Source organism: Calonectris borealis, chromosome 1 (genome assembly GCF_964195595.1).
Source record: "Calonectris borealis chromosome 1, bCalBor7.hap1.2, whole genome shotgun sequence".
NCBI classification, from domain to species: Eukaryota; Metazoa; Chordata; class Aves; order Procellariiformes; family Procellariidae; genus Calonectris; species Calonectris borealis.
The window spans coordinates 49,210,907-49,237,013 of record NC_134312.1 but is presented as its reverse complement, the minus strand read 5'-3'; the positions used below and the strand labels follow the sequence as shown (position 1 = coordinate 49,237,013).

General features: G+C 38.3%; 1 protein-coding gene across 6 annotated transcripts in view; it reads left to right on the top strand.

Moving 5' to 3' along the window:
* Positions 1-26,107, top strand: part of ATP2B1 (ATPase plasma membrane Ca2+ transporting 1) — a 66,936-nt gene that overhangs the window by 28,190 nt on the left and 12,639 nt on the right. For all 6 annotated transcript variants that reach the window (XM_075150925.1, XM_075150932.1, XM_075150970.1 and 3 more), the window contains exons 2-15: positions 3,370-3,780; positions 8,714-8,911; positions 9,768-10,022; positions 10,103-10,228; positions 10,598-10,741; positions 13,653-13,691; positions 14,802-14,963; positions 16,630-16,844; positions 18,007-18,249; positions 20,640-20,881; positions 23,660-23,897; positions 24,801-24,980; positions 25,064-25,151; positions 25,451-25,557. In XM_075150925.1, the coding sequence (XP_075007026.1) occupies positions 3,576-3,780; positions 8,714-8,911; positions 9,768-10,022; positions 10,103-10,228; positions 10,598-10,741; positions 13,653-13,691; positions 14,802-14,963; positions 16,630-16,844; positions 18,007-18,249; positions 20,640-20,881; positions 23,660-23,897; positions 24,801-24,980; positions 25,064-25,151; positions 25,451-25,557 (2,442 nt within the window). In that variant the 5' untranslated portion in view covers positions 3,370-3,575. The remainder of the gene's footprint in view (positions 1-3,369; positions 3,781-8,713; positions 8,912-9,767; positions 10,023-10,102; positions 10,229-10,597; positions 10,742-13,652; positions 13,692-14,801; positions 14,964-16,629; positions 16,845-18,006; positions 18,250-20,639; positions 20,882-23,659; positions 23,898-24,800; positions 24,981-25,063; positions 25,152-25,450; positions 25,558-26,107) is intronic.

Below are 26,107 nucleotides of genomic sequence, written 5' to 3'. Positions count from 1 at the left end.
GCAGCTGCGATGACATGATATGTCAGTGACACTACTACAGTCATAGAGCAGCAGGGTCTTTTCAGAAAGATTTGCATAAGTATCTGAATCCTACCTATGAGAATATGTGCTGCCACTGTAAGATGCCTCTGCAGTACAGGACTTTTAGTTACCTGATTGTGACAGACAATAGCTTTAAAGTTGCTCCTAGTTGCAGTGATCTGTAAACAAAGGATTATCCAAAAGTTGATGTGCCTAATGAAAGACAGACTTCTCTTAATCATCTTTTGTGCAGCTTGTTTAAGCTGGACCCTAACATAACTTTGACTGAATTAAACTTTAAATAAGCTGGAACTTCAGTAATGGTGTATAAGTGACTTTTGGTTATGTTAACTGTTTCTTGAATTTAGAATTTGAGATATTAGCAGATTGGAAGTTTGAGGTGAGTTGCTTTAAACTATAATGCTTCAGAGGTCATGCTACTACACTTGAAGAGATAAATATTGTTAGACGATCTATGTAGCTTAAAAATATGCTTTCTTTTATAATACTTGAATTTCACTGTTTATAGTTGCATTATGCATCGCCACTTTGTTACAAAAGTGGACTGTTGGAACTTGCTGTAACAGGAAGCGATTGAATGTTGCAAGGTTTGACATCAAACTGCATCAAGGATATTTCTTAAAGAAATTTGTAGTGAGATTTTTCTGTAGGAATCAGCAAAAAAAACTATGTTAAGTCCATTCTGTACCCATGTGCCGAGAGGCTTTTGTGCTGTCCACTGAAATGCCTGCTAAAAATGGGCTGCTGGAGCAGATTCTTTCTGGTCTGATTTGGTGTAACAATTGCTAATGTTTAACCAAGCTTTTATGATTTGAAGCAAAACTGCTCTTGCTCAGTATTCAGAATTTGAAGAGTCTCAATTTTCCAGAGCTATTTATTTCCTAACAGGGATGTGCCAAATGGTCTATAACACTACTAGGGCTGATCTGCAGAACACTGCTTTTGTAGTGTTAATGTAAGCTTATTGAACTTGTCTGTGAACCCTAAGGGTCCGTTGGTACCTAAGGTACATTGAGGTACTTCAGAACATCTGAGAACCCCTTTCAGTATAAACTGTTAGTAATAGCTAATCACTGGGCTATTATGTCTTAGCAAAAATGGATCTAGATGCATAGAGATGATAGAACTGGAGTGCAAAGATTACTTGCACGTGAAAGCAAGTCTTGCCCTGGCCCAGTCTCGAAGCTTTTCAATGCCAGGTGAGCAGTGACTAGAGCTGTAGCTTTTCCTAACCTCGCGTCTGTACTTGGATTTGGGTGTATTTGGGCTTCAAGTGCAGGGCTCCTGCTAGAGGCTTGAACAGAGCTTTTTTTAATTAAAATTGAATCAAGTTTGATGTAATTACTTGTGGGGCATTCTGCTTGGTCTATTTTTGCCTAATTAGCAGCTGCAGCATCTTCTCCATAGCTATACAAACTCATTTGCCTGATCTGCTTCTTGTTATACTGTCATAGCTTGTGATCAGATGCCAATTGATAAATCGTCCTTGGCTACTAGTTGGCCAACAGCATCCAGCTTTTGGGCATTAGATAAAGAAGTGGTGTGTCTTTAAAGAGCACTCTTTCATATGTGATTTGCATGAATTTCTTCACTTATAGGATACTCTAGCGGAACATGTTATAGTCAGCTGAAGAATGTGTGTTAAAACTGCATCCTAGCACACAGGTTAACACCATTGTCATGGACTCTTCAACTGTTGTAGTAATTTTTTGCAAATAACAGAGAAAACAATGAAGATTTAAAATAAATTTTTAAATTGGGTACCTTGTTGATGTTATAGGATGTTGAAGTTTTATGCATATGAATTTTGATTGCTTTATGCTTTTTGTCACTCTCCAGAAAACAGCCATAGACAGTGCTTTTTGCAGAATCTCCTAGCGATAGGGAGAGAAGAGCGGTTCTGCTGGAGATGGGGCTGTCACTTGTGGTCAGGTGACGTCACTTCAGGGTCTTTCAGTATCAGTGGTTGTCTCCAGTGCAAACGCAGTACTGTGGCACGGTGCTTAAAACGGTAGATCAACTATAACTGAAGCTGATTGTTTCCAGAGCAGAGAACTGAGACTTTCCTGCACCAAGACCTTAAATTTCTGGTAATGAAGTGCTTATACCTGGACCTCAACATAGACACAGCCAAACAGTCCTCTAACCTGGCAGGGCAATAGCCAGAAATCTTTTCTTTGCTGTTTGACTCTTTGCCTTCGTAAAGCAATGCAGTCAGTGGTAACTGTTTGCCTTTGCTAGGCATATGACACCTGAGGGTCTTGTTGACCTGGAAGTGTCCAAGTTATTGTTCATCTGAGCCTGGCAGTCATAATGTTTCATGGGGAATATATTGTTACTTGTGCTCACGGTGCCCCATTATGTCAATAAAGCTGACTTACATGATCAGACTTCTGTCTTCTGCACACAGCAGATCTTACATAGGCATGAAGTGTTTGTGCGTTTGCTATACTGTTGTGTAGATACACGTGTACGTGCAAGATGTGTCAGCCGAGCAGGAATTAAATATAGAATGCCTGTGCAGGTTAAGAATCCTGTGGGTAGATGTTAATTTCTCAGCTACAGTGCTCTGATAATCAAACAGAAGAGCTGCTCTTAGTCTCCCTATCCCTTCTGTGGGAAGGTGGTATTGTGCAATTTTCCCCTCTGCTCAAAGAATTAAATGCGGATACTGTGGGAGGCTTGAGTTGTGATGAAATAGGCTGAAGCAGGGCTAAAACTGTTTGGACATGAAAATGCATTAAGATCTAGGTCTGCCTGAAGATATACTCATACTTACACTACAAAAGTATTTCATGCGTGGGCTAACTTAGTGATGAAACCGTTTTCCTTGAGCTTTGCACAAATGAATTCATGGGAACACACAAAAGCTTGCTCATCCCAAACTTTTAGGTGAAAGCTTCAGCGAAAAGTCAGGATTTTTAACTTGAGCATGTTCTTACCCCGAGTGACATCAGTGGTGGATGCTCTAAACTCCATTTCCCTGGAAACAGATTTACTCCCAGGTGTTTCTAAAGGTTTCCCCTTGATGATGAACCATATGGATATACCAAGCAAAATGCAAGACTTAAAGGCAACAGCTGTTCTGAGGAGTTAACGATTTAAGAAAAAATAATAATGCAAGGTTATTTTGGGATGGGAAACATCCATTTTATGCCTCGTCACTCTTGCCAGCTGAATGCTAACTAAAAATATTAGAGGAAATATGAAGAAATTGTCCTTAAGCAGAAATTTGTTCTGTAACCTCAACACAAAGAGTAGGGTTGTATTACAATGTATTTCAATATAGCTGTTATGTAACTGAACGTATATTTATTCTTTCCCTAGACTGTACATGCCCTTTGGCTTGGGGAACAGAACGCGCCATGGGACAACCTCCAAGATATCTCTCCAGACGGGGTCTCTTACTTGGGTGATGTGTCTGCTCTCCTGACTGTCTTCATACCCAAAGGATTTATCTTTCGTTTGGAAATATTTTAAGTTGAAATCTTGTTCCTTACTGGAAACTGTCTACACTAAAGACTGCACGCATCATGGGTGATATGGCAAACAACTCGGTTGCATATAGTGGCGTAAAAAATGCTGTAAAAGAAGCTAATCATGGAGATTTTGGAGTTACTCTTGCAGAGCTCCGTTCTCTTATGGAACTTCGAGCTACAGATGCACTGCATAAAATACAGGAATGCTATGGAGATGTACATGGCATCTGTACAAAATTGAAAACTTCACCAAATGAAGGTAAGTCAATTTTAACACTATTATTGAGGGAACTCCATTTAGGAAAAACCTTAGTCAAAACCCTTTTTTTTTTAATATAACAAAGTTTATAAAAGTATTTCAGTTACTATAATAAAAGATTGCTTCTTACTTCTTTAAGGCAGAGGTATTCAATGGTAATAAGTAAGCAAGAGGTTTTTTTCAATTGGTCTAACTGCGTGTGAGATGTTGGATTAGTGGTGAAGTTGCGTTTTGGAATAAAGTTCATTGACGCAGGCATCCACATATGAAATAGCAATGCAACATAGCAATGTTTAACTTGCTGTGAAAGTGTAAGTTTTGTGAATAGCTCATATGACTTATAGTTCACAATTCAGATCATGCTGTCGTAGAACACAAGATGTTAATAGTCTAATGTAGGGCTTATTAATGCTTCTGTGTTGCTACCTAGTTCTTGTATTCCCTAATGCAACAATTTTTAAAACTGGTGACATCTGTTTTCTATCTGTACTACGTTGAATCCTTAATAGGAGGATTTAGTTTTTAAATCTGAAGTATTTCTATAGATTTCATTTGAACTGTATAAAATAACTATCAATACAGCTTTAGGCACTAAGAGGTACTGTCACTATTAGTAGAAGGTTTGCAAAGTGATCACACAACCTTATTCTCTAGAAATAAGCATCTTTAAAGAAGTCTTTGCCGTGTTGGACTTGGCATTCTGTGAAGCGTGGCTACCTGATGCTTTTGCTCTCTGGAGTTAATACTCCAAGATAGACTGTACAAATGTGAAGAAGTCAAGTCTCCTTCCCGAGAGCTTTCCAGAAGTTTTCCTTAAGATTTGGCCCTCTCTTACTACTTTCTTCCAATGTAAATGAAAGCGATAAGCTTTAATTTGTGAAACAAAGATGCAAGTCTCATCGCTTAAGATATCTAAACTGTAGTATCCTGTACAAATGTTTTTTATGTATTTTTATCTAACGTTAACTCAAACTTAATGTGAAGTCCTGCTGTTGGTAGTGATTGAGAAGTACCAAAATCAAGATTTTGGCAAATTGTGGTGTCTCAGCATTTAAGCACTGACGTAGCTTTTAACCAATGTGGTGTCATGTGGTCGCAGTAAAGTACCTGCTGTCTTAATCCTGGAGAGCTTTTGCTTTCTGTTCTTCAGAAATGCTATGGAAAGGTTTGACTCCTTGGATCAAAACCAGCCTACTAATGCCTTAAAGGTATCTCTGAGTACATCTCCACTTAGCATGTTTTAGCTTGATCTGCTTTTGAAGCCAGACTCCTGATTTCCAGACTCCTGAAATTATTTCAGTACATGAACTGGGTTCCTCTTACCAAACTGAAAGTAGCCAGCTCTCATGCCTGACCTGCCAGCGAATGGGAGTAGACTAATTTTAGGGTGAAGAAGAAATTTGTAAAACATGAGGAGTGCAAACTTCTGTTCCTCGGCATCAACGGAGTTGTAAAGTTTAGTGCATGCATGTGAAGCGCTGTGCGTACAAGCGGTGTAGCACTTCTTAGATAGGAGCAGCAGTCTCTTGTTACCCTGTTGGCCTGTTGCATAGTATTGAAGGGCAGTTTCCTTTCTTAGTGGAAAGGGCTGTAGTTTTCTGCAATCAGGAACTGAACTGAGAGTTGAATCCTGTTTTTCAGTAATCTGCAAGGTTTAAGGCCCATTATTACTGCAAACTAGGTGGGCATGTGATTGTAGATGGCAGTGATGTACTAAGCACCAAATACCTGGTACTGCGGGATTCACTTTATGTCCCTTAATGTAACAAGCAGGTTAACACACGGGAATGATGAGTGTCAGCGTACTAAAACTAGAAGGGGTTAGATGCCCTTTCCTGCAGATTGATTCTGCTGTACTGAGGACTGTGTGATCAAGGCCTTTCCCTTTCAAAAGGATTTGACATTTAGATGTACTGTCCTGCAATCAGTTAAATACAATCACTAAGTTGATAAAAGGGCTTCATCTTTTTTTTGAAGTGTGAGAGCAGCTCATAAACACAGCAAGGCCTCAACAGTCGAACGCGATAATTAGCTCAGAAAAGGTTAAGTAGGATGAGTTAGAGCAGTGTCCTCTACAAAGGTGTCGTTTTGGCTCTAAATCACTACATGAACCTTTAGAGAACCAGCCTCTCTGTCAGGTAAGCTGCTATAAATTTCTCAGAGGTAGTACTGGAGAGCTTTTGTAAAAGTAGAACTAGGTCTCTTCTTTTGTCAAATTCAAGTTTTAAGTATAGAAATGGAGACATTTCTAATGGCGAAAATCTAGGCAAGATCTATGCAGAAAGCTGCTATGTGTTACACTAGTTCTAGCTCTCTAAAATCTCGTGTGTACACCTGCAAGGCCCTGTGACACTTCTTCCTATTCAGAAGCTTTCTTTATGATATGAAATGCTGACTTGTGTAATTACCAGTGGCTTCACAGCAAAAGTACAGGTAGTTCCAAAATGCCACAGAGTGGATGAGTTCAGCTTGTATAATTTCTTGCTTTGAAGTTGTTGACAACGTAAGGCAATATCTGTTTTCAGGCAAAATGTGGATCAGACCTACCTGATCTGAAATGAGAAATAGGAACTGTCCTTTACCAATATTACTAAAAAAAGACTCTGAGCAGACTTTACTGCTTAATATTGAATGTTTATTATGTCCTTTACATGTGTAGAAATATATACAAATGTGAATAAATGAATGTTTGACATACCTGTAGTAACAAAAGTCCTTCTTATATTCTGGAGAGATGGACCACCATCGATATTTCTACAGGTCTACATAATTTTGATTGTCTAGTAACTTCTACTTCTAGATTTCTAATAAGATTTATATATGAAGCTTTAACTAGTCCCTTGCCTAATATTTTCCAAACTCAATCCCGAATAACATAAATTACCCTAGTTAAGATACATAATGAACAATATAGTGACAGTAGTTTCGATCTCAGGATTGTAGATTGTGAACTATGAAATTGCCAACCGTCTGGTAAATGTAGCAAGTTCAGTTAACAGTGCATGATATATTATGGCGAATACTAAAAATACAAATGCTTTTTGTCTTTGCTAGGCTTATTTACTAATCTTCACTAAGTGGTTCTGACAGTAGCTTGACTTTATATAGCCTTGTTGGAAAACGCTTTTCATTCTTCAAGACCATTGCTGTATACTTGGGATGTTCTGCATCCTGGTACCTTGTGAAGGGAGGAGAAAGGTGATGCCACTGACATTATGTAAATAATGTCCCAAACTCTGCCATGCTAAAAGGAGGAGAGAAATGGTATCTGTTGCAAAATAGCAACATGGTCCAGCCTTTTGGAATGGCCAAGCTGTCCTGAGTTTCTCTAGGTCCTCTCGTATAGCTTGATTTTCAAAATGGTCTTGCAGTGCTCTTAGAGTCGAGAGTGAAAGTAAGCACCTCAAACCTTGAACTTCAAGAAGTGTAGTGTTATGGCTAACCAGTAAAATTGCTCCTTCGTATTAAACCTCCAAAGCTGTGAATTCAAGGTGAATCTAAGAGTGCTAGAATAAACCTAATTTATTATATACACTAAGAGGATGTTTAATTCGTTTCACTTTTGAAAAGGTCTGCACATAATATTTTGCTTTTCAGTTAAATGATTACATAGCAGTTGTTAGCATTTAAAACTGAGCTTTGCAGTTCAGTAGTTTTTGCAGAGTGTCTTGAAATATCATGTGATGGTTCTAGGAAATGTCTGTTAGAGGTATTAAATACCCCACTTATTATGAAAGCCAGTTGCAGTGGTTGCTGTTCTTATTGATTACCTAGCCTGTTTGCAATGACTTTATCACTAAGCAGTTGGGTTAACGACTAAAAAAACTGCTACTAAGATAATTGTTGTCTTTAAGCAGGTGCTGATCATAACCTTGGAGGCAATATGGTTGAAGTATCCAGACCTTTGCTCTGAACATGGCTGGACGTTTGGCCATTTTGCTTTGAAAAATGAACTAGTGGCTTAAATTCTGAATGGCAGGTTAGGCAGGAAACGGTTGAAGGAGTAAACAGGAGGTGTACTTGTGGAGGACCTTGAGTGCATGACCTTGCACTGAATATACTTGGTATTCCTTTATTTTTAAGGACTTGGCTAACTCTTGAAGCATGCTGTGCCTTTTAATGAAGGCCCCTGACTCTTGCCTGCTAGTGCCCCTTAAGGACAGTACAAGAGTTGAGACAGGGAAGAGGACTCTGAAAGAAATATGCCATGTAAGAAAGAAGATGGGTACAAAACCGAGGTGACGGACCCTGCACAGTGCTAAGTATGGTGTCTCTCTATGTGAGAGGAGATAGAAAGAAAGTGAAGCTTCAGAAGAGCAAACAACTGCTGTCCAGGCAGAAGCAGCATCATTAAGTGGCTGCCTCTCTCCACATGATGCCTTCACCAGCTTTTAATAGTATTTTATATCATAATTAAATAATACACAGATGTAATATTTATAGTATTTATGTAATTAATTATATTAAATATTTCATTATAAATGTTACATTAATGGTAGGATCCTGGGATGTTATCTCTGAATACAGAATCCCTACAGTGGGAACTAGAGCTGGCTTCACGGGCTGTGGTCTTGCTAAAGCTGCATGGTGCTACTCAGTCTCAATAGTAGTAACTCTATTAATGATCTTGTCTTACAAACTTGTTTACTTTGTACAAAGGTATGTCTGTTACTATGACTCTGTTGCTACGTCATATTAAGTGCAATTAGGTAGACCATCAGCTTACTTTATATTGGCAAAGTGTGAATTGTTTTCTATAGTGACTCTGATTTTAAGGATAATACTTATGTAATTATATTTGAGATATGGCTTTTCAGTATTGTTATTGAAATATGGAGTGAGACTTGACTCCATGAGTGGGAAACCTCAATAACTTCTAATGTGAGGGTGAAATGCAAGTCAGTGTCACTAACTTTGTCTTATTATTAAATAGGTTTAAGTGGAAATCCAGCAGATATAGAAAGGAGAGAAGCAGTTTTTGGGAAGAACTTTATACCTCCTAAAAAGCCAAAAACATTTCTTCAGTTAGTATGGGAAGCACTACAGGACGTTACACTAATTATATTAGAAATTGCAGCCGTAGTATCCTTGGGCCTTTCTTTTTACCAGCCTCCAGGAGGAAATGAATCATGTAAGTAAACTTTTTAAAAAGTAGGCATCTACCTGTATTGTACTGTTGACTTTCCTGGTCCAACATGCCTATAGTGTAAAACTGAGAGGAGACAGTAAGTCAGTGGAAAAGCAGCTTATTGTTCCTTATTCAGAGAAACTAGAATTCTAGCTTGCCTTGAAAGGGCAACATGAGATTTCCCTGGTCATGATCTGGTATCATTCTGACCAAAATAATGCCAAAGGTAAAGTGCAAGCAGCAGGAACAATCTTGTCTTAGATCCAGTCATGTTTCTGTGCAAGTGTTCTTTTAGCTTTGCCTCGAATATTTAAGCAATTTATAATTTGCGGTCATGTGCTTTCTTTGGGGAGTGAGCAAGTCTTAAATCTTCCTTGATTTGCAATATGACACCGGTAACGTTCTAATTTAAGAAACGAAGCTATATTTATACTTCTAAACGGAAGATGAAGGGATCTGGCCATCGTTGAACTGAATTTTTGCAATGATGTCTGGCTTGTTAAGATAAAGGTGAAGTGGGAAATGTTGAGAAAGCAGAAGGTGGTTGACTAATTGTCTAGTCTGATATTCTTATGCCATCATTTAACAAGATAAGGACAGGTAACTTTCTATTTTCTTATGTTCAGATAAGCAGGGATGTAAATTCTAGGTGGTTTAACTTCCTTGAGCTGCTCTAGCTTTCAGGTTCTTTAGCTTCTTTGTCTGTTACCTTTACTGAAAATAAATGTAAAATTGCAAGGAAGGCTAGCACAGAAAATGTTTAGCAATTATTAATAGTTTCTTCTGTTTGGCAAAACTTTATTTTGTTGAAATAACTATCTGCATGAACTTTCTTAAATCTAAAACCTGTTTTCTACAGTATGTGGATCAGTAAATGTTGGTGAAGAAGAGGAGGAATCTGAAGCAGGTTGGATTGAAGGAGCAGCAATCCTCCTATCTGTAGTTTGTGTGGTATTAGTAACAGCTTTCAATGACTGGAGTAAAGAGAAACAATTTCGGGGATTGCAGAGCCGTATTGAACAAGAACAGAAATTCACAGTCATCAGAGGTGGTCAAGTCATCCAAATACCAGTAGCTGACATAATTGTTGGAGATATTGCACAAGTGAAATATGGTAAACATATTTTTAAAGTTGAACTTTCTTTTATTTTTAAAAAAGGAACTGCAGTCAACATACCCAGTGATCTCTCGTAGGTGATCTTTTACCGGCTGATGGTGTACTCATTCAAGGAAATGACCTCAAAATTGATGAAAGCTCACTGACTGGAGAATCTGATCATGTTAAGAAATCTCTGGACAGAGATCCTATGCTGCTGTCAGGTGTGTAATATTTGACAATTCCTGAAGAAAGTGGTTTGTTTCTGGGGGTAAACATGTTATTTAAAATTTTGAGGTTAAAATCTGGCAAACTGGACTTTACCTAGGCTGACTCTTAAAAGTATCCAAAACCAATACAACTAGTACAAAAATTTGTCAAAGTGAGCAGGCTCTTAAAACTGACAAACATTTTGTGTAGTCGCATATGGTTTTATTTTCCAGATAGTTTTGGCAATTAAAGCTCTAGGGGAACACAGTGGTATATATACACATCTTATGGTTTCGTCAACGTGAAGTTTGAGAACTCATTTCCTTTGTGCTCTGCCATATAATTGCTCAAGTCTCAGTGGAAAACCTGATTCAATCTTTCAGGTACACATGTGATGGAAGGTTCTGGAAGAATGGTAGTTACTGCTGTAGGTGTGAACTCTCAGACTGGAATCATCTTTACCTTACTTGGGGCTGGAGGAGATGAAGAGGAGAAGGAGAAGGAAAAAGAGAAGAAGGACAAGAAAAGTAGGCATTATAATCTTAAATCCCTGGGGAGGGAGAGGTGAACTCCTGAATGTTACTGCATAAAGACATGTTCTAGTTATCTGGAAGCAGAAATCTTTTTATAAACCTCATACTTTCAGTAGGTTTCACAGGAAAAAAAACTCGGGTCCAGTGACCAGGTACACCACTACCAATAACTCTTGTCATGTGGATGTTTAATTAAACTTCAGATCTCATTGATTAATTAGAGGTTGGAAAGTTTACAACTCCTAACCAGCCATACCACGTATAAATTGTTAAACTGCCATCTTCAAAGTAACTTCAAAGTACATTCATGTCTAATAGCAAATATTTGTTTATGGCAAACAGATTATTACCAATAACTCAACCTAATAAGTATCTAGTTCTGCTTTTGACAGATAGAAAATGTCCTGTATAGGGAGTTCTTCTATGACACTTGAAGGGGAAAAGCTTGTATCATTGATGCTGCTGAGTTTGTGGATATCTTAAACATATATAAGACTGATTTTGGTAACGGTGAGAAGACAGCTGCTTCTGCTGCTCCTTTTCTTCCAGAGCTAAAACTTTGAATGCTCAGGTAATACACAAGGCAAATCCCTAGAGGCACTTCTCTGTAAACTTTATTTTTGGAGGGATGAGGGGCTTGTAACCCAGAACATTTTGGAGCTCTTCTGTGAAGTGTGAAATGGGCTATCTTCTGAAGGACTTGCTCAGTAGCTGGAATTATAAGGTCACTTATCTAAGCCATAGATAAGTGAGAATCAAAGCTTAGAAATGTTAACCAGTAGTGTTTTGATACTACTTCTTACAAGGCACGTTCAGGACTGAGCTTCACCACAGCAAAAATTTTTGTAGAATCTGTTGTGAGGTCTACTGGATGGGACTGAGTCTGAGGATTCTTGGCAGAAAAATATACTTTTTCATCAGAGGAATATGAAACAGTAATGGAAAGCCATAAATGGAAAGCCATACAGAAATGTGCATAGGAATCTCAGTGCCTTCAAACTAAAGAGGCAATTGTTGAAATGTGTGCTCTGTGCAGGAACTGTGCTTTTTGGCTTCTTGTCCTAATCCACAAATACTTTACAGCTCTGACCCTTCTTGAAACCTAAAGTAGTAAGTTTCTTCAGAAATAAGTTACAAGAATTGTTACAAGAAGAACTGAAACTTCACAATCAGTTTCAAGCTCAAGTGTGGTAGTGAAGAGTAAAAGTTGACATGCAACACTTCCAGGGATTAGTGTGGAACGGTTTCCATCCTTTGCTCTTTCCCTTACAGAGGAAGGAGGAGGAAGCAAGCAACTGTACCAGCTGCTACAGGAGATTACAGCTTTTATTAATATTCTGCCAGTGTCTATTATTCTATAAGCAGAAATCTTTTTGACAAGTAGAGTTTTGGTGTATCGTGGGGTCTGAACACTTGTGGGTTTTTTTGTCTCCCAAGGCAGACAACTTCTTCTTTCCCTCAAGTTAGATGCCTGATAAGATTCTCCTTGTTAAAACTCAGGTTAAACTAAATTAGCTTCTCTGTGAATGTTAAGGAGATTAAAGTGGCTATTTTTAGTTGGCTGTGTATGGCTTGGTTCAGAGTGAAAGCAAACGTATGTGCAAGGAGTTAGAAGTAACTCAAGTGTAGAATTTTGCTCTTGTAAGAGGGCGAGGAGAACTAGGAAAGAACAAACACTAAATTAGGAGACAGTGATGAGTTCTTAAGAAGTCTGCAGTGGCATCTTCTGGAGAAGGTTTTTTTTTCCCCTCAGCTGTTCTGAGGATGCTTGGGGGGAAATCTTATGTGTAGAAATCAGAATATGTCTACAATAATAATGTAGTGGAGGTATTAAATATCATGCCAGACAGGCTGCTTGATAATTTGATTTTCTTCTACTTGATTACTCTCATGCTTTTCAGTCTACATAACCTAAGTCTGAAGACTTAATGAATTACCAGTGAGACTGAAAAATTCTGGGTTTTGTTCTAAGTTCCTCAGTTTTGTGCTTTCATTTCATGTTATTGCAAATAGTAACTATAACCTCTGCTTTCTCTACTTAGGAGAAAAGTTGTCACTTGCCCAGGTAGTATCTAAACCTTTTTATCTGAAAACCCCCACAAAAAAAGGTAGTGTGCCCCCTGGCCCCAATAAGCTACACATGATGTGTCGGTCTTCTAGTTACCTTTAATGTTTCACTCATTAATTTCTTTCATTATTTCACTGTCCTTGTTTATGATCTCTTGTTGAACTCCGTTTCTGAACAGAGGTAGGAGCGATATTTTATTATGAACTTGAACTATTCTCTTAGTGGTGTAATATTGGTATGTTGCCAACAGATTATGGTCATGCTTGCGTAAATAGGGTTAGCATAGATCCAGTAATCCAGCACTGTACCTCCATTAAGCTTTCGTGTGGATTTGTAAATATTTTATACTACAGTAGCTTCTGCAATGTTGTACTAAAGCACTGATTCTGGAAGTGAGATCCTACAGTTCCTTTACAGTAGTAGTTAGATACAGTTGCCAAGTGTTGGAAGAATAGAGAGTAAGACTGAAGCCACCAGAATCGCTTTAATGTCACAAATTTCTTTCCTAGAAAAATGTTTAGGCAAGCCTTTTAAAAGCTTTCCTCACAAGTAATAAATGTCTGTATCAGTAATTTGTGCAAACTTAACTATGGTAGTATAACGCTGCGGCAGTCGTGTATGGGAAAAGTAAAGTCCAAAAAACTGATGTGAGCTGTTTCTGTGAGTTAACTTACACTTTTAAAGCTTCAGCTATGTCTCCAGTTTGTTCTACATTTTTTTAGAAAATGCAGTTACTTGTTTCAGCATATCATAATGTAGGTATTATATATAAATGCAAGCACTGAAATGAACTCTGCACAGCCAATTTAAAACACAACTTGTTCCCCTCTCCAACAGGTAAAAAGCAAGATGGAGCTGTTGAAAACCGTAACAAAGGTAAGTGCAGGTTCTCTGATCCTTTCTTGCAAGTCCTTATTTTCTGAGACTGGATGTAATAAATACATACTTATGAAAATGCACATTGAATACTTAGATCCAAAGTGCTTACGCGAAAGATGGCATAAGTGAATCTGCACAAAACAAATGCTTAAATGAACTTGGCAGTCTCAACATAGCTAGATACTACAAAAGTAAACGTTACCAATGATTTTCAAACTATCTTGTTGAGGTGAGTTAACCTTGGCTGGCTGCCAGATGCCCACCTAGCTGCTCTCTCACTCCCCCTCCTCAGCAGAAGCAGCTGCAGAAAATAGAATGAAGGGGCAGAAAATAGAATGAAAAGCTTGTGGGTTGAGATAAAGATGGGGAAACCACTTACCAAGTATCTTCACGGGCAAAACAAATGCAACTTGGGGAACATTAATTTATTGCCAATTAAAAAGAGAGTAGGACGTTGAGAAACAAAAACAACTAAAAATGCCTTCTCCCCACCCCCCTTCCTTCCAGGCTCAACTTCACTCCCAACTCCTCTATCTCCTCCCTCTGAGGAGCGCAGGGGATGGGGATGGGGTTTTTTGGTCAGTTCGTAACACTTGTCTTTGCTGCTCCTTCCTCCTCACACTCTTCCCCTGCTCCATTGTGGGGGCCCTCCCACAGGATACAGTCCTGCATGAACTTCTCCAATGTGGGTCCTTCCCCCAGGGTACAGTCCTTCAGGAACAGCCTACGCAAGCGTGGGCCTCCCACAGGCCACAGCTCCTGCCAGGAGCCTGCTCTGGCACTGGCCCTTCAAGGCTGCAGCTTCCTCAGAGCATATCTGCCTGCTGTGGCATGGGGTCCTCCATGGGCTGCAGTGTGGATATCTGTTCCACTGTGGTCCTCCACGAGCTGCAGGGGGACAACCTGCCCCACTGTGGTCTTCTTCACGGGCTCCCCTGCTGCCAGCACCTGGGCACCTACACGCATTCACATGCAGTATGCCATCTCTGGATACAAGGTGCTACGCAGTACTGGTGTTTAGTGGAGCCTGGTGTTATTAAGCTTTTTAAGTATCGTTGGTTTTGGGGACTCCCGAATGGCTAAACTTTATTTGATCTTAACTTCTAGCTAAAGCTCAGGATGGTGCAGCCATGGAAATGCAACCACTGAAGAGTGAGGATGGTGGGGATGGAGATGAGAAAGACAAGAAGAGAGCAAACTTGCCAAAGAAAGAAAAGTCGGTTCTCCAAGGCAAACTTACAAAGCTTGCAGTTCAGATTGGCAAAGCAGGTATGATGTATCAGTACCCTCCTTATGTTGACATCATGCGTTTGAATAAAGTTGGAACATGCATAGTTTGTGAGGGGATAACTTAAGTAGCTAGCCTTGACTGGTTTAGTTATTTTAAGTGCAAAATTCCAAGTATGCAATTGTGCCTGAGTGTGCTGATGGCTTTTCAGACTGTCATGTGGATGGCTTTTATTTTTCCTTGATTTAAATAGATTCAGGCTTTAGAGTGTCAGCTTCTGGGAGAGAAAAATCCAACATCATAACATTGGACAACTGTTATGAAAGATGTTTTTAGATAAGATATGGCATTTAGTGATGTACCTAAAGAACTATAAATTGACTGAAGTCTGGAAAATGTGGTAGGGTCGACCAGGTTATCTCTGGTACTTCCAGAGGGTTAGGAATTTCCACTTAACATATGCCTCGCTGATATGTAACATTTTTATTGACTTTCTACTGTCCTTTAGCTTCTGTTACTCTTCTATCAGCTAATATTCAGCTGTCTTGTCAAAATATTTGATAAATTGTTGCTTCTTGAAAGTAGACTAAAACAATAATTAAAATCAGTGTAAATTTTAGGCTGTGTTATCTAGTATGTAAAGGTTTAGTTCAAATATTTCAGGATTTATTTTGATGCATGAAGAATTGTTGAAAGATTAGGCTAGAAGGAACTTCTAGAAGCCTTGTAGCCCAGCCTGCAGCTCAAAAAGCATCTATGACTTTCAGCATCTATGCTGACTTCAGCATCAGCATCTGACTTCAGCATCTATGTCATAAGACAGTTATGGTGTTGAGGACAAAGCAATTAAACTTTCAGCTTTAGTACTCCATAGTTATGTATAGCAATGTTAATTTTTCAGAGAAACTTGTACTAACAGATGTTGAATAAAGCCTTCATTGTATGTTTAGTGTAAAATACTGTTCTTATCAAACAATTTTTTCACATCTGCATAAGTAAGAGCTCTTGTTTTCCTTTATGCACCTTTTGACCCGTTGTAATTCCTCACACACCCTTAATGCTCATCTACTTCATGCGTGCATTTTTCTGTCCTGCTGCTTTGGGACGGCTCACACTCTGAAGCATCTTTCTATCAAGAGCTGACACTTCAGTGACTTCTGTTCCTTTATTCCAGCCAGGTCCATTTTCCTTCACTGTTTTCCTGTGGTGTCCTAAGTGTGCTGCACAGCTTGCTAACAGCAGTTCTGATTTTACTCCCAGTTCATTGAACACTGTGCTTACCTGCCGTATTTAATCCCACCTTCAGCAGGAAGCAGGGTACAGACTATCAGCAGCTTTCTCTACTGAGTAAGCCAGCAGTACCATCGTTGAAGGCCTGCTGAATTATTTCAGTTCTTATTCTGCTTAGTCAATTGACTTTACATATTGGTCTCTCCTGTTCATAATTAGATCTACACTTTTCAATTAAATGGGAAGGAAAAAAAAAGATTTTAGAAGTTTCTAGGTGAAATGCATGAGGAAATACTTGCATTGGAAGTTGGAACACCTTTGAGAACTACCTCAACGTTTCCTGGCTTGCCTGTTTAAAATCTTAGCTATAAAGTAACTTCTATAAAGGCAGAAGTATTTGCACATGATTTATCCACAGACTGTATTGCCAAGTATTTGAGATAATTTCTGAAAACTGCTTATTCTCTTTTTAACAAGGTTTATTGATGTCTGCAATCACAGTCATTATCCTTGTGTTATATTTTGTAATTGATACCTTCTGGGTTCAGAAGAGACCTTGGCTTGCTGAATGTACACCAATTTATATTCAGTATTTTGTGAAGTTCTTCATTATTGGAGTTACAGTCTTGGTGGTGGCAGTACCAGAAGGTCTTCCACTTGCAGTCACTATATCTCTGGCTTACTCTGTTAAGGTAAGTGGATAGATGGGGAACAGATCTTAAAAGTAGGCGGGTGTATAATCTCAGTTGAGATATGCTGCATCACATATACATAACAGATTGAGGAGAAACTTCTCTTGTTTCTCTGAACTGCATAAGAAATCCGCCCCAGTATGTTTCTTAATCCCTGAATACACATGAACATGAACAGTAGGCAGTGACAGCCTGTTGTCACCAACTAAAGATGAATGGGTTTAACTCATAACATTGTAGCACTTGCTTAAAATAAATAGATGTGTTAGAGTTTGTGAATAACAGATTCTTCTGTAAACCTGAACCTTCTACCTAACTGACGTGCTAAGCAACTAGTACAAAAGTTTCAAGATTGATTCTTGACGGAACATTGTAGAACATACAGCTTTCTATTTATTATACAGCATGTTTTTTAACTCATGCGCTTTGTTCTCTTAATTTTCTTATTGCTTCAGCATGCTGGGACTGGTTGTTGATCTGAAAATCTAATTGTAAAGGCAATGGCTGCTTAGGCTGTGTTCTAAAACTTAAGAATTTACAGTATTCACTAGGAGTGGCCTCAGTATTGTATCATTTGAAGTTATTCTGCCTCTTGAAGGTTAAAATACTATCCAAACTTGTTAAGTAAAGAATTTAAAGTGATGTTTGACCTATGAAATTTGTGTAGTCCTCACTATCATAGCTGAAACATTAGGCTCCCAGTTTGTATTTGATTTTAAGTCTGGCTCTAGCATCTTTGAAATATATATCATCTGGTGTTCGGATAAGTCTGTAACGTAGCTTACTTGAACTTATAAGAAGCAGAAAGAATGTTGTATCTGGTAAAGCTCAGTCTGTACCTCTCCTCTATTTCTAAATATCATCGTAAACTATTTGCTCGTAACTGTCTGACTGGTATCGGTAGTCAGCGTGACATGCAGATACAGGAGATTAAGACTGTATTTATGAACCTCATTCAAAATGAAGTTTACTGTGACATGACAGACTTAATGGAATCCTTACAGAATGTGGCAGCTACAAATTCTTCCTCTGTAAGACGCCAGATAACTTAAAGGCTGAGTGTCTTCTGAAACTGCTGTGTGAGACTGGACACCCTAAATGAAAATTCCTGAAATGTGAAGTAATGGTCATGGCTAGCTCCTGACTGCTTTTATTTCCTTAGAAAATGATGAAAGATAACAACTTGGTGAGACATCTGGATGCATGTGAAACAATGGGCAATGCGACAGCTATTTGCTCAGATAAAACAGGAACATTGACCATGAACAGAATGACAGTGGTCCAAGCCTACATCAATGAAAAACATTATAAAAAAATTCCAGAACCAGAAGCTATTCCAGAGAAAATAATGGCTTACCTTGTGACAGGAATTTCTGTTAATTGTGCTTATACTTCCAAAATACTGGTAAGTGGATTTCTTCATTCTAATCAAGGTAACTAAACAACTTCCTCAAAAGATGCAAATTGTCTGGTGGCCACATGGTAGGCAGTTAAGTGTAAGTGTGTGGCAAAATGCAGTGTAAGGTATTTTGTACCTGCTGTAAATTACTCAACTGTTCATTTGAGACTAAACTTCAAAAATAGCTTATTTCGGTTAGAACTGATAATTCAAAGATACAGTCTCAGGAAGATAACTTCCTTTAAGTTCACAGTTATGTCTAAATTTGTTTTTATATGTGGGGCTGTTTACCTTACTTGAAGAGCATCTTAGCTCAATTTGAGTGCTACTTCAAAGTAAACATGTAAGAGTAGTATAACGTTAGCTAGATGTAACAAGAAAATGCAAGTACAGATGAGGATTTTGATGGAATTTATTCCAAATACTGTTGTTACAATTGTAAAGCCTACAAACTCACACATCTTTGCTCTTACATTGTTTGAGACTTCCAAAATATTTTTAAATAAAAAGAATAACAGACTGTTACACATTATAAATACTGGACTATTTAGCACTTTTGTGTGCATCATTTTCTGCAACTCCAAACATAGCTTCCTTGCTGTAGTTATTCCAACGTGTTGCATAACTTATATTCTTTAAGGCAGCAAAAATAATAATTAGGACTTAGCTTTAAAAAATAAATAAATTAGCACTTCAAGATTTAGTAGAAGCCTCCACTATGAATGCTTTGTGCAGGAATAGCAGTAAAACTCCAGTCCAAAAGCTACTCTTCAGCCAATAAAGATAATTTCCTCAATAGCAGTACTTGATGCGGCACATCATGATCACCAGCACTGATTTCTCCAAAACAAGACTGAAATACTACTAATGAGTTATAGCATGTGAGGAGTTTCACAGTCTATTTTCTAAAGATCTTTTTATAGAAAGAAAAAAAGTAGCTGCATGTAAACTGACCAGGTCCCTTACTACTGCAATTTTAATCAAATTATACCCAATGCAGTCTGAGTTAGTCTGTTTTACAGAATCACAGAGTGCTGAAAGGGACCTTTTGAGATTCTCTGGTCCAACTCCCCTGCTGAAAGCAGGGTCAGCCAGAGCACGTGTCCGGTCGGGTTTTAAGAATCTCAGAGGATGGAGACTCTGCAACCTTTGGGCAACCTGATCAAGTATTTGACCACCCTTAGAGTAAAAAGGTGTTTCCTTATGTTCAAATGCAATTTCAGAGTTTCAGTTTGTACCCGTTGCCTGTTGTCCTCTCTCTGGGTACCACTACGAAGCCTGGCTTGGCAATCTTTACTGTTGCTCCACCCACCTGCCCCATTCAGTCATTTAATACAGATTGATATGTTTCTTCCCCTGAGCCTTCTCTTCTCCAGGCTGAACAGTCCCAGCTCTCTCAGCCTCTCCTCATATGTCAGGTGCTCCAGTCCCTTTATCGTCTCTTTGTGGCCCATGGCTGGATGTCCATGTCTCTTGTACTGGGGAACCCAGAACTGGACATCTTGAGCTGCACATTAAAGTGAACATTTTGAAAGTGCGAGTATTCAGTACAGCCAAATCCAAGATCTTGCAGCTCTGAATGATGAAAATGGATCATTGACTTATGATTAACATAGTTCAGCTCCAGCTGTTTGAGGCATGTCAGGCTGAGTAAGTGCTTCTGCCTTTTTTGCTACAAACTACACTGCAATGTTATAGCTATATAAGCTCAGAAATATCTTGAGAGAAATACTCCTTTACTTATAGCACTAGTACATGCTTATTCCACATTGCTGAGATAAGAAACTTGTTCTGGTATTAGAGGGTTGGAAACTTATTTCTGAACTCTTCCCGGTTAAATAGGCCATGGCCTCGAAAATGGAACTTGTAGTGAGCCTTAAGAAGCTTAAAGACTTAATTTATTCAGTAGAAGGCTAACAGGTGATGTGATCGTAGTCTAAGTCATTGAGGAAGAGTTATTATAGGAGAGGATACTTTAATTTAGCAGAAATAATGCCATTTAGCTTGCTTAAATCAGTTTACTTAAACTTATCTGTACTTTTAAAATGCAACATAATTATTCAGGGACTACACTCGATTGATCAGATAGATATTTCAAGCAACGGAAAGTTCCTTTTAGAAGGATCATGTTGGCATTTGATACAAACTTAATGGGTAATTTTTGAGTCTGAGAAAGAGACTGAAAGATCCTAAACGGGTACAGAAGTTACTTGCAAAAGCCAGCAGTATGACTTTGGCTCATGACTCACAGGAATTTACAGAGCAATCATCGTGAAAGTGAAACTTCCCCACCCCAGAGCTAAGCTTGGCCTTAGCTTCCTTGTTTTCTAAATGCTGTACTTCAGTGGTTCATAACTTAACCTCCTAATCAGCAAAGGTTCTTGTTCTTCTTGCAGCCTCCTGAAAAAGAAGGTGGCCTACCACGTCATGTTGGAAATAAAACTGAATGTGCCTTGCTGGGATTGCTCTTGGATTTAAAACGTGATTATCAGGATGTAAGAAATGAGATACCAGAAGAGGCTTTGTACAAAGTGTACACCTTCAACTCTGTTAGAAAATCCATGAGTACTGTGTTAAAAAACTCTGATGGCAGTTTCCGGATATTCAGTAAAGGTGCCTCTGAGATAGTTCTTAAAAAGTAAGAACAACTACTATTGTACATCAGCACTTAAATTTGGCTAAATATTGTGATAGGTGGGGAGACTGGAGTGCTAAACAAGATTGTGCTATAGCCTGCGAAATATTTCTGTCGCCCTATTCACAAAAAAGTACAGCAGTCCTATACCCTCGTGATTGTAGCCAGCTTCCCAGCTTGTCTGCCTCAATTGTTGGGCAAGATGGGCAATTAGCATTTCAGTTACTTCAATTCTCACACCCAAACCCCCCAAAAAAGAGCTGGTCATGATTAATTTTAACTTATGAACTCTGCTCTGATACAGGAAAGCGTCTATGAATTGATCTATTCTCTAGTTAAACTATTATAGTTTTAGGTGTGGTTGGTCAAAATGCTCACCCATCCTCCAGTAAAGTCCCCACAGCTGATATGCCTAAATTCCAGGAAGAACTTGTGCCTTTGAAAAGTGATTACTTTTAAGATTACTTTCAGCTTCAAAAGACTGCAAGTTAGTATCCGAGTTGATCATTTTAACAGGAGGTTGAACTTGGCCAATGGATAAACCTGAGAGTTTTTAATGTGACAAGGCAAATTGCTTCCTTATGCATCTGCCCATCTATAGAGGATTTATTAGAATGAGATGTGACTAATCTCTCACTAATAGTCTACACTGGGACAAACCTTTAGGTGTGAAGAAGGCTGCGGTAACTCCTAACTGGGTGAGGAGAGAAGTCAAGCACGTATGCATGTTCTCTAGGAACAGCAGTTGTAGCCAGTCTGGTTTTGGTTCTAACGTCAGACTGTTTCTAGTCTGAGTAGCACATAGATTATGTTCATCAGCTCAAAAAACTTTTTGCTTGCTACTAGGCCCCCAAATCATTATCTAGGAAAGTACTAATGCACTAAAGAAAAAAGATGAAATCTTCCTTCTCCTCAACTTAGTGCTGACAACAAAAGGTTAGTCTTTAAAGGACTCTTGTTCCTTTTGATATGGAACTTATTTAGATGTGAATTTTTTCATAGCTATATTTTAAGCCAAGTCTCACCAGTGACTAAGTATGCCTATATTTGCATTATTTCTACCTTCAGAAATATTTTGTACCTTATTATCTCGTTGAGCAATTGAACTGTAGAAGTTGCTAGAACTCACTCAGCCCAGACTCATGTGGTCCACTTGGCTTCATAACTGAGATAAGAAAATAAATAATAAGGAATAGAAATCTGGCAAAGAATAAGAAAACCTAGACTGATTTGGATACTATTGGAATAGCTGTAATTCCAAAACTATTTCAGAGTATGCATGGACTAAGAAAAAGCCTTAGCATCATAAGCCACTTTATTTACCCACTACCTATGCAGTGGCAGAAATTAATCTCAGCTTGTAACCTGTTTTGTCAATTGTGCTGCTCATTTTTTATTATCACATGTATGACTATTCTTAAGCACTGAAAGCTGAAACATGAGTATTTGTAAGACACAAATGAGTCACTAATAAGTGTAGAAAAAATGCAGCAAGCTTTCTCAAGCCGAGCGGTTTTATTCTTCTTTCCTTACCATCAAGGCAAATATTTGAAGTGAGTTTCAATGAAATCTTTACATAAAGCTTATTGCCTTCTGTTTAGTTATCTTGGAATGCTTTGAATTTATCACAAGCCCTATTATTGCAGGTAACACAAGATATCCTTAGTGGTTGCTGACATTTGAACAGATATCCAAAATCAGGAAATTTGGATAGACTTCAAATTTCAGTTATGATGAATACTATGAAGCTTTAAGGGACTGCTTCATTTTCATTTCCTGGCTGAGGTGGAAACTTTTTGTACGCATTGCACCTGGAAATTCCCTAAGCCCTTGAACTAAATACTTAAATATAACAGTAGCATTTTAGCAGATCTGCCAGGTCAGAACTTGATATTTTAAAAAAAAAGTCATAAATTCTTATCTTTTTTTCAGTGCCACATTAGTACTAACTTGTAAAACAAATGCTTATGGCATTGCTTTATGGCAAAACTTTGCTAAGGACCCAGATGAACAAGACTAAATTTATTGTTCAAAATATTTGGTTGTGTTACATTCATGGCATCAATATTGGTAAAGTACGTATGCTGTCTATCGCATGAAGAAACATAACTAAAAGAACATGTGTTGAAATGTTAGAGTACATAGTGTTGAATCTAGTCTCTTTTACAAACATTTAAATCAGATTTAAGTATTTGTTTTTAATTTAATACTTCACATTAAGAACCCTATGCCAGATGCTCTCTGAAATCTCTGCACTTAGATGGGGGCAAACCTTACTACTCTTAAGGACAGCATTGGTTCATCATAGTAACAGCGTTTGCTTTTAGTGCTGTAAGTTTAGGGATTACAGCTGTTTAAGCACCACATGCATGTTCCGAAACATATTGTACTTCTGAGACTTGTATAACTGTTGACAAGGTGGGATTATTTTGTTGAACTACAAACTGGATTGACTGATTCAACCAGCGCAGACACTAGTCTCTTTACATACAATGGAGAAATGGATACTTGGGAGGCAACTAATGTGTCCTAAATTCATTGGGCACTATTTTCATCCTAGGATGACGGCTCAGTTAACTTTCTAGACCTAGTATGTTTTGCGATTGGGAAGAGATTAATATGGAGAAGATTACCTCAGAGATGCTGCTACTGGCTTTTTTTGTGTGTGTGTGAGTCTAGTGAAAACAAAGCTTGTGGAAACTTACTGGAGTCGACTAATAAGGCATTGAATGGGTTGAACTTCTGGTTAAAATTTGATAACTCTTAAACCTTCCTTTTCAGGTGCTTCAAAATACTGAGTGCTAATGGAGAACCAAAGGTATTTAGACCTAGGGACCGCGATGATATTGTGAAAACCGTAATTGAGCCAATGGCTTCTGAAGGGCTCAGAACCATCTGCCTGGCATTCAGAGACTTCCCAGCAGGGGAACCTGAGCCAGAATGGGACAATGAAAATGATATTGTTACTGGTCTGACGTGCATTGCTGTTGTTGGGATTGAAGATCCTGTGAGACCTGAGGTAGGGTCACTGACTAAACTGAAGCGATTCTGTTACAACGGATCTTGATTCATGTTCTTGTTCGTCATGCAGCGAGTACAAGGAACTGAATAGCTATTGTATGCCTTAAGCATAGTTGATAAATGAAATAATTTCTTGGGCGGAAAGTTAACGGAGCGATAAAAGCAGATTAAAACTTCTTAATGTCACTTATGCTGTGTTACTAAAGCTCTGTACAAACTAATGACTTAAGGTGCAGGGTCTCAGTAGATGGAACAAGTTGTCATTTTTTTACCACCTGGAATATTAGGAGTGCTATTTAGGATGATATTAGCCATTGTGCTTATTGCCAGCTTCTCATGGGGAATGATGGAGGGGAGGGTTTGTCACCTGAGAACTGAGGTAAGGAGTCCGGCTTGTGTTGAGGTCTAAGGAGGGCGGTATTTTTCAACAGTGAAAGCTTTTATGCCACATGTAAGTGGAACTCCAGTCTGATCTGCACTGTCATCACTTCACGCTAAAAGTCATGGGTGAAGTAGTGGAGTGTGAGCTGTAGTTTATAATCATAAATGAAAAGCCAGTACTCAGTACCTTTGAGTACTACAGCCTAATATGTCATGAGGATTTTTGAATACTGCAGTATTTGAAAAATGAAAGGAGGGGGGAGGGGACATGACATAACAACAATAAAGCCTCTTTGCCAGAATTGCCATTTGTGTGTTTTTCAGGAAAACAATTGTGGTAAGCTACTTAATTTTTTCCAATGTTCCATAACAACAATCTTGATTTTAAAATAAGAGTTATCCTGGATTGAGGCAAAAACATTCATTACACTCACATGTCTAGATTTATTCAGCTAATATATAGTCTCTGAGCCTGTGGTTTGTTGTGGTTTTGTTTGTTTGTTTGTTTTTTTTCTTGCAGGTACCCGATGCAATAAAAAAGTGTCAACGTGCAGGCATAACTGTACGTATGGTCACTGGTGATAACATTAACACTGCTCGTGCTATTGCATTAAAATGTGGTATTCTGAATCCTGGTGAAGACTTCCTGTGTTTAGAGGGCAAAGACTTTAACAGGAGAATACGCAATGAAAAAGGAGAGGTAAGCATACTGACTATGTAAAGTAGATCAGCAGATATTTTGAGTCTCCTAACTGTAAAATATAACCAATGCTCTTTTTGCAGATAGAGCAAGAGCGAATAGATAAAATTTGGCCAAAGCTTCGTGTTCTTGCAAGATCTTCTCCCACTGACAAACATACTCTAGTAAAAGGTAAGTAAAACTATTTGAGCTTCTAAGTAAAGCTAGATTTTTTTTTATGCTTCTAGAAAAAAATCTAGATTGAGCAGTGGGAAATGCCTGTGAGAGTGTCTTCATTTGCCAACTGGTATTTTTTGTTTGTTTGTTTTTCTACTCGAGAAATGGAGCCAACTAGAACTATCTATTGTGATTTTTTTTTTTTGTTTTGTTAATGACTCTGAGGAAAACAAAAACTGGGTTCCTCTTTCAGGTTTAATCTGTTCTGTGTTGTCAATTTTGAACTGTAACACTGAGATATAATTTTATTTTAGGTATAATTGACAGCACTGTCTTTGAACAGAGGCAAGTTGTAGCAGTAACTGGTGATGGTACCAATGATGGTCCAGCTCTGAAGAAGGCAGATGTTGGATTTGCTATGGTATGATTTTTTTTTTTAATCTTCAGTATTTTGGAGACATATTTTGATAAAATAAATTATCAAATCCCTTAAAAGAAGACTAAACAACCTTGCTTGTTTCATGAGCCTAATATAGCATTAAGTTAATGGAGTCAACATCTTTCACACTTAATACTAATTACTTTTTCCTCCTTCCTCAGTCTTCCAACTGAACCGTGTTTTTATTTGACGGAAAATGTCCTTGTGGCATTTGCCATTGAATAAAACTTGAAAAACGCAGATCCCCAGTCACTTGCACATCAAAACTTTTTTACACAAAGGCTTGCTGCAAAACGTCAAAACAGAATTACTGATACTGAAGGTTTCTGAAGTGAGATCTATTCAACATAAGGCAAAATGACTTTAGGTGGTAAATAGCATACTATGTTGACTTTGAGTAAAGCTTGTATGCAATATGGAATGAGCTTATTCATCTGTTTTCCATGAAATGATTCATAGGAACAGGGAGACTAATGAGAGAGACTGCCAGTTGATGTTTAAAATGGCTTTGGAGGCTATGCTAAGAGACGTT